General features: G+C 43.5%; 1 protein-coding gene across 2 annotated transcripts in view; it reads right to left on the bottom strand.

Annotated features, from left to right (window-relative positions):
- Positions 1-627: 627 nt before the first annotated feature.
- LOC115143328 (protein kinase C delta type-like) overlaps positions 628-14103 on the bottom strand; it is a 35802-nt gene continuing 22326 nt past the window's right edge. For both annotated transcript variants that reach the window (XM_029683629.2, XM_029683630.2), the window contains 15 exons: positions 13675-13944; positions 10954-11122; positions 10073-10104; positions 9806-9891; positions 8694-8823; positions 8239-8339; positions 8033-8126; positions 7739-7863; positions 5894-6067; positions 5596-5687; positions 5366-5428; positions 5112-5250; positions 4265-4453; positions 3711-3839; positions 628-3543 (listed from right to left, as the gene is read on the bottom strand). In XM_029683629.2, the coding sequence (XP_029539489.1) occupies positions 3385-3543; positions 3711-3839; positions 4265-4453; positions 5112-5250; positions 5366-5428; positions 5596-5687; positions 5894-6067; positions 7739-7863; positions 8033-8126; positions 8239-8339; positions 8694-8823; positions 9806-9891; positions 10073-10104; positions 10954-11122; positions 13675-13944 (1952 nt within the window). In that variant the 3' untranslated portion in view covers positions 628-3384. The remainder of the gene's footprint in view (positions 3544-3710; positions 3840-4264; positions 4454-5111; positions 5251-5365; positions 5429-5595; positions 5688-5893; positions 6068-7738; positions 7864-8032; positions 8127-8238; positions 8340-8693; positions 8824-9805; positions 9892-10072; positions 10105-10953; positions 11123-13674; positions 13945-14103) is intronic.

The following is a 14103-nucleotide window of genomic DNA, read 5'->3' as shown; positions in this document are numbered from 1 at the left end:
AACATAACATGGGCCTATGTAACTTTATGTTGTTGAAAAAAACGAGTTCATGATAAAGTCTCAGATTTCACTAGTGTCCGAGATGCATAGGATGGAATAACATGCAGTCCTATGCTTATAAATGCCTTACGGCTAGTCTTAATTCATGCAAACTTCATGAGCAAGTCAGCCTCAGAGGGCTTGTAATGTTGTCCGACGTCGTAATGATGCAACTTTTCAAACGTTGTAGAAGAGTGCAGTGAGCCTATATTGTGATGCCAGAGAGAGAGAGAGAGAGAGAGAGAGCGGACTCGGAGGACACTCCTGGTGCGCACTGCATGAATGTCGTCGGCCTTGGAGGCTCCGACACAATGAAGAGATGAATAGTAATTGTAGCACCTGGCCGCTAGATGGCAGGGTAGCCAAAGTCCTATTGTAGCCAGTTAATAGGCCACCCGCCTGTGAAAGTGCATCTGAGGAGTGAAATTGTGAAAACAAATGGGTCAAAAAGTGCCTACATGTTTGCAAAATGGGAAAACATCATGCCAGGGAATAAAAACTAAACTAACCACTAACTAAGCCTACAAGGAGAATAGAAGGAAAAATAATTATCTGTAGCCTACAATATTGATATTTTCTGGACAACAATTTAGAGTTAAATATCTGTTTATTTATAATCAGATGTAAAATATGAAGACAGTAAAAAAAAGTATATCCTTACGTCACCAAATATTGTAACTATTTAGGGCAATATACAGTGCCTTCAGAAAGTATTTATACCCCTTGACTTATTCCACATTGTTGTCTTTCAGCCTGAATTGAAAATGGATTAAATATTTTTTCTCATCCATCTACACACAACACAAAATGACAAAGTGAAAATATGTTTTTTAGAAATGTTTTCAAATGGATTGAAAATAAAGTACAAAAATGTTCATAAGTATTCACACCCCAGAGTCAATACTTTGTAGAATAACCTTTGGCAGCGATTACAGCCTTTTTCTGGGTAAGTCTCTATGAACATGCCACACCTGGACTGTACAACATTTGCCCATTATTCCTATTCAAATTGGTTGTGGATCATTGCTAGACAACAATTTTCAGGTTTTGCCATAGATTCTGCCATAGATTTAAGTCAAAACTGTAACTTGGCCACTCCAGAACATTCACTGTCTTCTTGGTAAGCAACCAGTGTCGATGTGGTCTTATGTTTTAGGTTGTCCTGCTGAAAGGTGAATTTATCTTCCAGAGTCTGGTGGAAAGCTGACTGATCCAGGTTTTCCTCTAGGATTTAGCCTGTGCTTAGCGCCATTCCATTTCTATTTTATCCTGAAAAACTCCCCCGTCCTTAACGATTAGACATATACCCATAAGATGATGCAGCCACCACTATGCTTGAAAATATGGAGAGTGTTACTCAGAAATGTTTTGTATTAGATTTGCCCCAAACAAACACTTTGTATTCAGGACAAGAAATTAATTGCTTTGCCATGTTTTTTTATTCTGTATTAGGTTAGTATTGTGGAGTAACTATAATGTTGTTGATCCATCCTCAGTTTTCTCCTATCACATCCATTAAACTCTGTAACTGTTTTAAAGTTGCCATTGGCCCCTGAGTGGTTTCCTTTCTGTCTGGCAACGGAGTTAGGAAAGATGCCTTTATCTTTGTAGTGACTGGGTGTATTGATACACCATCCAAAGTGTAATAACTTTACCATGCTCAAAGGAATATTCAGTGTCTTTTAATATTTTTTTATACCCATTATGAATAGGTTCCCTTCTTTACAAGGTATTGGAAAACCTCCCTGGTCCTTGAGGTTGAATCTGGGTTTGAAATTCACTGAAGGCCCTTACAGATAACTGTGTGTGTGGGGTACAAAGATGGTCTTTTTCTATGACTGTGTTAAAAACACTATTATTGCACACAAAGTGAGTCCATGCAACTTGGGACTTGAAAAGCACATTTTTACTCCTGAAATAATTTAAGCTTGCCTTAAGAAAAAGGTTAGGTTGAATACTTACTGACTCAAGACATAAGCTTTTAATTTTGAATTAATCTGTAAAAAAATATATATATTTTTTAAACAATTCCACTTTGACATAATGGGTTATTGTTTTTGTAGGCCAGTGACCAAAAATCTAAATTTAATACATTTTAAATTCAGGCTGTAATACCAATATGTGGAAAAAGTCAAGGGGTGTGAATACTTTCCGAAGGCAATGCACATATCATTTTAATTTAACGTACAGCATATTATTATTATTATTTGCTTTTTAAAATACCTACATTCAAGTAACACAAGACCCAATTTATCCATCCTTTTTCTAAAGGAATCCCCCTCCAACACACACCCATAACCTTCAAGACGAATGACTGCAGAGTACCATTACATTGACTCCTTCCAGTATGATGTCCCACTCCATTTCACACTACTGTAACGCAGATCTGAATCAGAGTAGCTGTGATTTGATCAGAGTAGCTCTGGTTTGTTCCGGAGAGTGGGGAAGCTGCAGTACCATTTACAAATCCTTAGTTTTATATCATGTGGATGGGCAGACAAAGGTGAGAGACTATCCATGCCTGTATAAATCTGTGCATCCTCTACTGGTCCTGTAACTTTGGTGTTCTATCATTTGTTTTTGTTTTATCACCCTTTCAATTGAATTAAATTGTACCTTCCACAGGGTACTGAATTCGCGCCTGAAAAAGTAAACGTTCTTTTCATTATAAAACTTTTAAAATATACTTGAGATTCATGCTGTCACTCAGACATATTCATTCATGCATGCATGCCCACACTTTTATATTGCTATCCTTGTGGGGGCCAAAAACTTGATTGCCATCCAAAATCTTATTTTCCCTAACCCCTAAATTTAACCTTAACCCCAAACTATACCTAACCGTAACCCCTAGCCCCAACCTTAATTATAACCCTAATCCCCAAGTCTAAAATAGCATTTTTCCTTGTGAAGACCAGCAAAATGTCCTCACTTGCCTGAATTTTCCTTGTTTTACTATCCTTGTGAGGACTTCTGGTACCCACAAGGACAGTAAAAACACACACACAAAACAATGATGTGAATGATGGGACGGGAAAGAGTGACATACAGTAGGCAGAGCACACGGGTGTGTGAGAGAGCCACATTTGACCCCTGACATCCCAGCATGGACAATACTAAACAACTGAACTATGGGGTGTGTGTAAATGAGTGTGTTGATGTATGTTGGGGGATAAAGTACAGTACATGGATTAATTCAAGGTTTGATCCCAAGGAAAAGAAAGACACCATTATTGAAGGAACCACCACAGAGATAAATGCAACACTGGTTTCCCCCTCCTCCCTTTCCTATGCGTTTATAATGGTGCGGTTGAAACAAAGAGATGGGGGAATCTTGTTGTGCCTTCATTTGTCCATAATGTGTTCCATCTTGAGGTTGATGAAAGAGAAGCCTGCAAAGGCTGTCTGGTCCATAGAGTCGATTAGGTTCTTGTCCGTGTGGGAGAGGCGGGGCTTCTCACTCAGGAACTCCCGGTCAAAGTTGTTGCAGTCATTGGGGCCTTTCTGTGATTGGCAGAGAAGGGCTGTCAGTTCAACAAGATACCAATGACACCATTCACAATACAACACCAAATAAACAATTAATATGGTGTAAAAAAATCTGAAAAGAGCATTAGTGTGGGAGTTTCACTAGCCACAGTTCCATTATAAGCCAGAGATCCAGATCGTACCACTTTAGGTTTGAAGGGGGGGTCCACCTCTCTCTTCTCCAGGGCAGGCCAGTTGAGGGTCTTGAAGAAGGAGTGGCCGCGGATGTTGTCCACCACACCTAGCCTGCGACTGGGGTCTCTTTCAAACAGCTAGGGATGGGGAACAGAGACACGCAACAGCATTGGGACAAGCATCCAGCTTGGATTTAAGGTGTGTGTTTTTGTGCCTGCATGTGTGTAGATGGGCAGGGTTGAGAGGGGTATAATAGCAAGGTAAAAAAGGGTGTGGAAACATTGCTTCCATATGTAAGGGAACATAACATTTTAATCACAGGCAACATTGTGTCATTCCAATGCCTGTCTTTCTCTAAGTCTAGGTGTGGCTGTGTATGAATGTCTGTGTGCAAACACTAGTGTTGATGAAAGTCAGGTGAAATTGCAAGACTGATTGCATTGTTTACTAGTGGACACCAATCTGCCACCCACTGTCACAGACTTACAGGCACACAACGTTGTGAAAAGGAGGTCAAGGTTGTGTGGGGAAATAGTGAGAAGAGAATGAGCAACAGCTGCACCTTCTCCAATAGGTCCTTAGCCTCCTTGGTGATCCAGCGAGGGTAGTGAGGCACGTCCATCCTGATGGACTCAAACAGCTCATCCTCGTCATCACCCTGGAACGGCGACTGGCCAATCAGCATCTCATACACCAGTACCCCAAACGACCACCAGTCCACGGAGAAGGTGTACTTCTGTCCCAGCAGGATCTGAGGATGGACAGATATAGTTAGATAAGTTTGTTATATCTGGAGTACTTCTCCTGTCCTATTCGGTGTCCTGTGTGAATTTAAGTGTGCTCTCTCTAATTCTCTCTTTCTTTCTCTCTCTCTGAGGACCTGAGCCCTAGGACCATGCCTCAGGACTACCTGACATGATGACTCCTTGCTGTCACCAGTCCACCTGGCCGTGCTGCTGCTCCAGTTTCAACTGTTCTGCCTTATTATTATTGGGCCATGCTGTCATTTATGAACATTTGAACATCTTGGCCATGTTCTGTTATAATCTCCACCCAGCACAGCCAGAAGAGGACTGGCCACCTCACATAGCCTGGTTCCTCTCTAGGTTTCTTCCTAGGTTTTGGCCTTTCTAGGGAGTTTTTCCTAGCCACCGTGCTTCTACACCCGCATTGCTTGCTGTTTGGGGTTTTAGGCTGGGTTTCTGTACAGCACTTTGAGATATCAGCTGATGTAACGAAGGGCTATATAAATACATTTGATTTGATTTGATATACACATGGACAATGTTAAGAGTCATCTTCTACAGTCAGGATCAAAGCACAGACTTACAAATACAGGACAGAGAGTGTAAATTTCTTTACAAACAGAATCCTACAATACCATATCCTGCACAGACACAGTCACACACCTCTGGTGCGATGTAGTCTGGCGTCCCACAGAAAGTAGTGGCCCGATTCTCTCCAAACACGTTCTCCTTGCACATCCCAAAGTCAGCGATCTTAATGTGGCCGTCTCTGTCCAGCATCACATTGTCCAGCTTCAGGTCCCTGTAGCAGGGAAGGGTTGGGAGGGGAGGGTCCATCTACTAAGCGCTAGTACAGTGATTAATAAGGGAAATCAAGTGCAAGGCCAGACGAGACCATTAAAGTTCATTGATCTCACCTGTAAATTATTCCTTTTGAGTGGAGAAATTGCAGTCCAATTATGATCTCTGCTGAGTAGAACCTGGGGGAGAAGAGTGGTAGAGGGCAAATAACTTCTGGGTGCATCATCCCTACGAAATGCCTACAGTCTGCCCTTAACCGGCTATGAAACTGTCGTGGGTGAGTTCTAAGTAAATAACTACTGCGCGTCTGGTGGATAGTGAGTTAACACTGTAGTCTGTCACTTACGTGGCTCTGTAGAGGTCAAAGCGACCCTTATCCTGTATGTGGAACATCAGGTCTCCTCCATTCAGGTACTCCATCACGAAAAACAGGTGTTCCTGGTAACACACACACACACACACACCCACACACACACACACACCACACACACTATCAGTTAAACTACTGTCTAAACACCCAAGTCGAGTGACACACATCAGTCTGATGAACAATTGTTCCTGGAGTGCTGTGTGTGTGGAGGTAGTGATGGATGACGGTAAATCCTAATGAAAGATAAAGCTTTGGAGAGGGGTAGGGGTCTCACCCTCGTCTGGAAGGTGGAGTAGAGGTGTGTGAGGAAGGGGTTGTCCCAGGCCAGGGCCAGGACTCTCTTCTCCACCATGGTACACTCCACATCATCATCCATCAGAACCACATCTTTCTTCAGGGCCTTCACAGCAAAGTACTGTCCTCGCCCCCTCAGCTCAGCCAGCAGGACCTGGAGCGCCACACAGGAGAGGTGATACAGCACAGCCGAATACTCATGTTGAACATACTAAACTATCAGACCAGAGTAGGCCATTTTGTTAGGTTACAGCCTTATTCTAAAATTGATTCATTTGTCCCCCCCGCCCCTCCATCAATCTACACACATCCCACAATGAATTGAGATGTATTGGCTATTTAATAAGACATTTAAAATGAAATAACACATTTATATAAGAATTCAGACCCTTTACTCAGTACTTTGTTGAAGCACCTTCAGCAGCGACTACAGCCTCGAGTCTTCTTGGGTATGACACTACAAACTTGACATGGGAGTTTCTCCCATTCTTCTCTGCAGATACTCTCAAGCTCTGTCAGGATGGATGGGGAGTGTTGAGGCACAGCTATTTTCATGTTTCTCCAGAGACGTTCGATGGGGTTCAAGTCCAGGCTGTGGCTGGGCCACTCAAGAACATTCAGAGACTTGTTCCGAAGCCACTCCTGCATTAGTCTTGGCTGTGTGCTTCGGGTCGTTGTCCTGTTGGAAGGTGAACCTTCGCCCCAGTCTGAGGTTCTGCGCGCTCTGGAGCAGATTTTCATCAAAGATCTCTCTGTACTTTGCCCCGTTCATCTTTCCCTCGATCCTGACTAGTCTCCCAGTAACTGCAGCTGAAAATAATTCCCACAAAATGATGCTGCCACACTATGCTTCACCGTAGGGATGGTGCCAGGTTTCCTCCAGGCGTGATGCTTGGCATTCAAGGCAAGTAGTTTCATCAGACCAGAGAATCTTGTTTCTCATTGTCAGAGTCTTTAGGTGCCTTTTGGCAAAATCCAAGCGGGCTGTCATGTGCTTTTTACTGAGGAGTGGCTTCCGTCTGGCCACTCTACCATAAAGGCCTGATTGGTAGAGTGCTGCAGAGATCGTTGTCCTTCTGGAAGGTTCTCCCATCTCTACAGAGGAACTCTGAAGCTTTTTCAGAGTGAGCATCGTTTTATTTGGTCTTCTCCCTGACCAAGGCCCTTCTCCCCAGATTGCTCAGTTTGGCCGGGAGGCCAGCTCTAAGAAGAGTCTTGGTGGTTCCAAACTTCTTCCATTTAAGAATGATGGAGGCCACTGTGTTCTTGCGGACCTTCAAATGCTGCAGAAAAGTTTTGGTACCCTTCCCCAGATCTGTGCCTCGACACAATCCTGTCTCGAAGCTCTACAGACAATTCCTTCAACCTCATGGCTTGGTTTTTGGTGGACTCCAATCAAGTTGTAGAAACATCAAAGATGATCAATGAAAACAGGACGCACCTGAGCTCAATTTCGAGGCTCATAGCAAAGCATCTGAATACTTATGTAAATAAGGTTATGGGGTATTTTGTATAGATTGATGAGAAAATGTTCTTATGGAAACCATTTTAGAATAAGGTTGTAATGTAACAAAATGTGGAAAAAGTCAAAGGGTCTGAATAGTTTCCGGATGCACTGTAGCTACTCCAACAACAGATAATAACACGGGTCACATACTATACTAACTAAACCACTACAGTAAGTTGGCTCTCAGCAGTTGAAGAGTGCCCTGGAACCTTTTAGACAAAGCAGTGCTAGCAAGTGATGTGTTTGAATGCCATTGAGTCTGTGTTGCTGGGTGTCAGTGGCATGAGCATGAGGAATGTAGCAGTGGTTGTACTGTACCTTGCCAAAGCTGCCCTTGCCCAGCACCTTGTGGAACACAAAGCTGTCAATGGTGAGGCGGGTCTTGGGGGTGATGGTGGCTGGGGCAGGGCCCTTACCTCCCTCCCACAGCTTCTCATAGCCTTCTGTTGAACACACACGCACAAAGAGACGGGCATAATGTCAATAGATGCATACACACGTAAAGACCCACAAAAAACGAAAGAGAACTAAAGACCTACATTGTTAAGGACCAAAATATTGTTTACTGCAGAATAACATGTGCTCTCAACTGCAGCAGTGACAGCTGCTTACCACTAGAGTCCGCTCCTGGGCTTTTGTTGAAGTCCTGGTAGATTCCAATGTCCGTTGACTCAGAGTTGTTGGATTCAGACCGTCTTGTGGATTTCTGAAGAGGTATAATGCTATTACAATAGGGTTATGAATGTGCATTCATGGCTCCATAAAATACATTAGTATGTTTGAATGTGGGCATGACCAGGTGTTTCTGTCTTTCTCACTTGGCTAACTTGGTTGAGGGCCTCAGCCAGGAGTTTCTGGTTGATTCCACAGAGATTTCCCACTTTCTTCTCACATTTGTGATGGGAGTTCATGCCACAGTCTAACAGGAGAGAAGAGAGAAGAGTAAGACAGTAGCTGGGAGAAAATGAAGGGAAAGATATAAGAGGCAGAGTTAAAATATTGGGTGGATTGAAGATTGTTCTCTATCAAACACCATTGCAAATACATTTGTTTTCCCGTTTGTACTTTAACTCTTTGCTCATTGTAACAACACTGTATATAGACATATGACATTTGAAATGTCTTTATTCTTTTGGAACTTTTGTGAGTGTAATGTTAACTGTAAATGTTTTATTATCTATTTGACTTGCTTTGGCAATGTATGTTTCCAGAAAGCACCTTATATTGAAATGAGAGAGAGACACAGAGACAGAGATGGAGGCCTCACACCTACCTTCACACTTGAGGCCCTGCTTGACCATTCCCCAGAGCATACTGCCACAGTGGTCACAGAAGGTAGGGCTCATGTAGTTGTGGATCTTAAAGCGATGTGGCATGTCGATCTTAAAACGCTCCTTCTGGAACTGTGGATACACAGAGCTCCCATCATCAATGAGCTAGTCCATAGTACCCATGGGCACTGACCCCCCCCCCCCCCCCCCCAAAAAAAAAAAAAAAATGGGTGTCTGTGGGGCCTCACAGCCCTTCTGAACCTCTTCATGGTGCCCCACAGGGAGCAAGAGAGAGGGGACAGGGGCACACACCTACACCGATAACTAGTGGACTGACTCCACCCTCTCAGCACTGACTTGCCAACCACTCCACCTGTACTGTTCACATACAGGCTGCAGACAGGGAACAGGTTCACCTCTAACCCCTGAAGAGAAGGCCTCTCTATCCTAACTGCCACAGGTGCTATAGAGCTGATCCCACTACTGGTAATACTCCAAGTCTTTCTAGTACTCCATGGCTGCAACACTAGTCAAAAGTGCTCCACTACTGGTAATAACTGTCCCATGCTGAATCCACTGGCACCATACTGGCTACTATGGTCCCGTGCTAGCTAAATTACAGCTGAATAACATGAGAAAAAAGAAGGCACCCGCACACTGCTCTTGATAGTATCACTGCTATTTAATACGCTTTAAGTATCGGCCTCAGAGCCTTCGTCAGAGTTCAGATGTGCGAGCGCCATTTGAATTTTGAGCTAAATTACAGCTGGAATGAAGCACCACTGTTTTAAACACAAGCATATTGATTTGCCTGACACAGTTCTCCTGGTCTCTGATAGCTGTTGATTTGACCTCCCTGAAAGTGTCTCGTCTTGCCTATTGAGGGGTGTAGAATAACGTGGCACAGTTCGCACAGCTGCATGACTCCGATGCGATCAGAGAAAACAATATGGAAAAATTAGGACCCTAGTCAAAAATATAAAATCAAGGGAATCACTCCATAGAAAACTGATCTTCAAACACCATCTACAGTAGGTTACATGGTGCCAATTGGCCACACATTATTATATCCAGGTTTTTTATGTGTTTTGGGAGGTGAGGTCATGTTGCTCACCATAGTCTCTCTGCTGTTGGCTGCTGTTCCTGTGCACCTCCCAATGATTTTGTCAATACATTTCTTGTGGATGGCGGCGTTGCATTCTGAGACAGAGATTAAGCCACATTAGGAAAAGCTGCTAGTTAAGATATTCACTTATTGATATGAGAAATTCGTGACTATTTTGGGGAGTAAATTATTGCAGAGTGGACGCTTTGGATGTTTCACTCCAAGCACTAAAACAACTTCCATATAGTGAAAGATTTTAACGGCAGAGACACTCACGTCTGCACTTGTAGCCTTGCTTGTTGAATCCCCTGTTTGGAAAGAAAAACTGGGTGAAGATTCATACAATAAATGACTCATCTTTGTGCACTTTTCCCAAAAGGCATACTGACAGATAGTAAGAATATCTCAATATAAACTATTGACAGTGACAATAAACAATGGTAGTTTAACAGAATGAGAGGAGAGACATTCATTCATCTTTTGCACAAACTACACCATCCACACACACTAGGGACATTGGTCATTCCTCAACCTGTCACCATAAGGAACCAATAACAACTTTCTCTGGCAGGAAGGGGGCAGCCCTGCACTGGTAATTGTGCTGACATTGTTAGAACATTGCAGCAACACCCTGTGGGATTTCCCCAGACAGCGTCTCAGACAGCGTCTCAGACAGCGTCTCAGACAGCGACTCAGACAGCGACTCAGACAGCGACTCAGACAGCGACTCAGACAGCGACTCAGACAGCGACTCAGACAGCGACTCAGACAGCGACTCAGACAGCGACTCAGACAGCGACTCAGACAACGACTCAGACAGCGACTCAGACAGCGACTCAGACAGCGACTCAGACAGTGACTCACACAGCTCACAGAACAGGCGCTGCCAGCCAGTCTTACTGTTATTGTTGGACAGACTGCTCCAGTTATGGATCAATTAGAGCTGTTAATTGGTCTACTCAGAGACCCCATGGGGGGCTGGTTTTGGGGTAATCAGTCGACTGTCTCTGTACTGTGGTTAACTGCTAAGCCAAGGCATAATACCGTTGTGTAGCAAAACGACACACTTGTAAAACAGGTTGAAAGCTCAACGGTCTTTGTCATGGTCAGTGTGGTGGTCACGGTGGTGTTTGGATGGGGTGGTCTGCGTCTCTCACCAGACAAACTCCCGGCAGACAGAGCAGAAGGTGGGCTGTCCGAAGAAAGTGGCTGTGAACTCATGGTTCTTGATGAAATGGACCTTGGCCTGTTTCATGGCTCCTCTCCTTCGGGTCAGTGTCATCACCCCATCCTCCTCTTCACGCCCCTTCACGTTCGACTTAAACACTGCTCGGGACACATAACAATATTACAATTAATTATTTGATGTACTCAATCATATACCATTGTGTCTGCTGTGGGTGATATTATTAGATAGTGTGTTACATTGTGAGCTAAAAATGGTACCTTGGTGAAAAATAAGAGTTTGTAACAATAGAAAATGACTCAAGTAAAACTGAGTCACCCAGTAAAATACTACTTGAGTAAAAGTCAAAGTATTTGGTTTTAAATATACTTAAGTAAATGTAATTGTTAAAATATACTTAAGTATCAAAAGTAAGAATCATTTTACATTTCTTATATTAAGCAAACAACACAATTTGTGTTTTTAAAAATTTAGTCAGGGGCACACTCCAATATAATTGACAAACAAAGCATGTGTATTTAGTTAGTGGCAGATCAGAGGCAATATGACCAGGGATGTTCTCTTGAGAAGTGTGTGAATTGGACCATTTTCCTGTCCTGCTAAACATTCAAAATGTAACGAGTACATTTGGGTGTCAGAGAAAATGTATGGAGTAAAAAGTACATTATTACAGGAATGCAGTGAAGTTAAATACAAATACACAAAAAAACAACTAAAGTAATAGTTAAGTACTTTACACTACTGCCAAACATAATCATGTATCTACATTGTTATATTCTAAAACCACATAAATGATTGGCCGTCTATACAGATATCTCAGCATTAGAGATGATTGCTTATTAAAGACATGCTCTGGAACTTTGGCAACTACTAAGTATTTGTTATCCTCCTGCTTTGGGCTGGATGTGTCAATGTGTAGTTCATAAAGTGCATTCGGAAAATATTACAGCATATTCTAAAATGTATTAAATTGTTTCTCCCCCAATCAATCTACACACAATACCCCATAATGACAAAGTAAAAACAGGTTTTTAGAAATGTTTGCAAATGTATAAAAAAGGAGTAAATATCACATTTACATAATTATTCAGACCATTTACTCAGTACTTTGTTGAAGCACCTTTGGCAATGATTACAGCCTCAAGTCTTCTTGGGTATGACACTACAAGCTTGGGACACCTGTAATTCGGGAGTTTCTTCCATTCTTCCCTGCAGATCCTCTCAAAGTTCTGTCTGGAATGGGGAGCTTTGCTGCACAGCTATTTTCAGGCCTCTCCCCCTAGCTATTAGAGTTCTAGCCAATGAACTTCAGCCCCTCACCATTTGAGTGACAGCTAGCAAGATGCACACACAGCAGAGTGAGAGAGAGCGCAATGACTTTAGGTGCACATATGTGACATAAAATATTACATTTTCAGGGGACACGATTGGCTCGTGAGAGCGACTTTCAGAACTACTGGCTAAAAATGATGCAAAAGTACTGGAGAATCTCTTTAAACATCAAATCATCAAATTGAGGAAGATTAAGGAAAAGTCATCTAAAGAATGAGGTCAGGTCACAATTGTTTGACTTTCAGAGTAAACAGTGAGAATGGCTTTCTGCAAAATGTGGCTGTAGCTGATGCAAACCAGAGACAGAAGAGAAAAGCGAGAAACTCTGCTCCCAAATCTTTTGCTGATCGGGGAGGGCCACTCTGATCTACTTGTCCCCGGCCCCCAGAGCGATACATCACACTAACTCATTTTTCAGGGTGGGGCGAGGACACTAAGTACACCAGATTCAGCTGTTCCCTCTTTCAATTGAGCATGCTAGATATTATGGAGAAACCGTCAGATTACGCGGGAAAGTTTAGATGGAGTTTAAGGGAGGTGATACGTGAAAGGTGTTTGTTTTGAATAATCTTGTTGTATGTATTGTTATTATGGATTGTATGTTCATGGGAGCCCCCTTGCAAATGAGACCCTGGTTTTCACTCAAGAGAGGGAAAGCCCACTTACACAGACAGGAACCATGACAATTTTTGTCATTAGTGAATGGCCTGAGTAAACAATCTTATTTATTCACCACATTTGACACAAGCCAAGGGGACTCGGTCAAAGGTCATGGAAAGAAAACAAAGAGAGGCGTGAGAGAGGTAAACAAAGAAAATAAAACTGAAATGAGGACTGTGAGAAGACACAAAAGAGGGTGAGGGAAGAGGACACAGCTGGGAAGATGGGAGTAAAAGACAGGAGACTAATGAGAAAATTGGAGACTAACACATTTCCTCCTTGCCATCTCATTCCTTTGACTGGTGTGTATGTTTAGAGAGGAGATGCTCCCACCTGCCAACACTGGACACATGCTTTTCAGGAAAGCTGCAGAGGAGGGGGGGGGGGGGTATGATGGATGCTGCTCCAGCCTACCCCCTCTCCTACCCTGGGCCGACCCAGAGCAGGTAAAGCCTGACTGGGACACTCTAACATACAGATTCCCCCTGGGTCTGGGTCCTATGCCAGCTCCTAGATACACACAATCCTCCTTCCAGGGCCTGTATGGCTGTTAGGCTGAGCGCCATGTGACAAGCTGGCCTGGCAGCCTGGAGGCCACTGTTTACTCTCTGTAGCCAGTGTGTTTGAGTGCTGGAGAGTACAGAGAGCGACAGATTTACAATAAATGCTAGATTGAGAGCCTGTTTGTTTGGCTTACTACCTGCTGTGTCTGTGTCCTCCACAAAGAACTGGACGACCATCTGAACCTTCCCAGAAGGCTGCAGGTCTACCCAGAATTCAGCACAGCCGTTGCCCTTCTTACAGCGCTCAGCCAGTACGGACACGCCCACCGTGGCCTCGGCCAATGGCTCCTCTGCGGTCTTCATCAGAACCACTTGGAGGACACGGCCCTCGTAGATGTGGGCATCGAAAGTGGACTTCCAGGCAGGGTACATAGTGGGTTTCCTCTGGACTAGGGTCTTCCCCCGCTCTGGAGAGAGAGAGAAAGAGGTTACACCACCACCACCACAGCTTACACATGTGCATGACAAAGTGTGTTTGTATATGTGTGAAAGGGAGGGAGAGAGAAAAGAGTGTGTGTGTGTGTGTGTGTGTATGTATGTATGTATACACACACACACACAGTGTT

This window comes from Oncorhynchus nerka, linkage group LG15, assembly GCF_034236695.1.
Source record: "Oncorhynchus nerka isolate Pitt River linkage group LG15, Oner_Uvic_2.0, whole genome shotgun sequence".
Taxonomy (NCBI): Eukaryota; Metazoa; Chordata; class Actinopteri; order Salmoniformes; family Salmonidae; genus Oncorhynchus; species Oncorhynchus nerka.
This window is presented reverse-complemented; position numbering and strand designations above follow the sequence as displayed.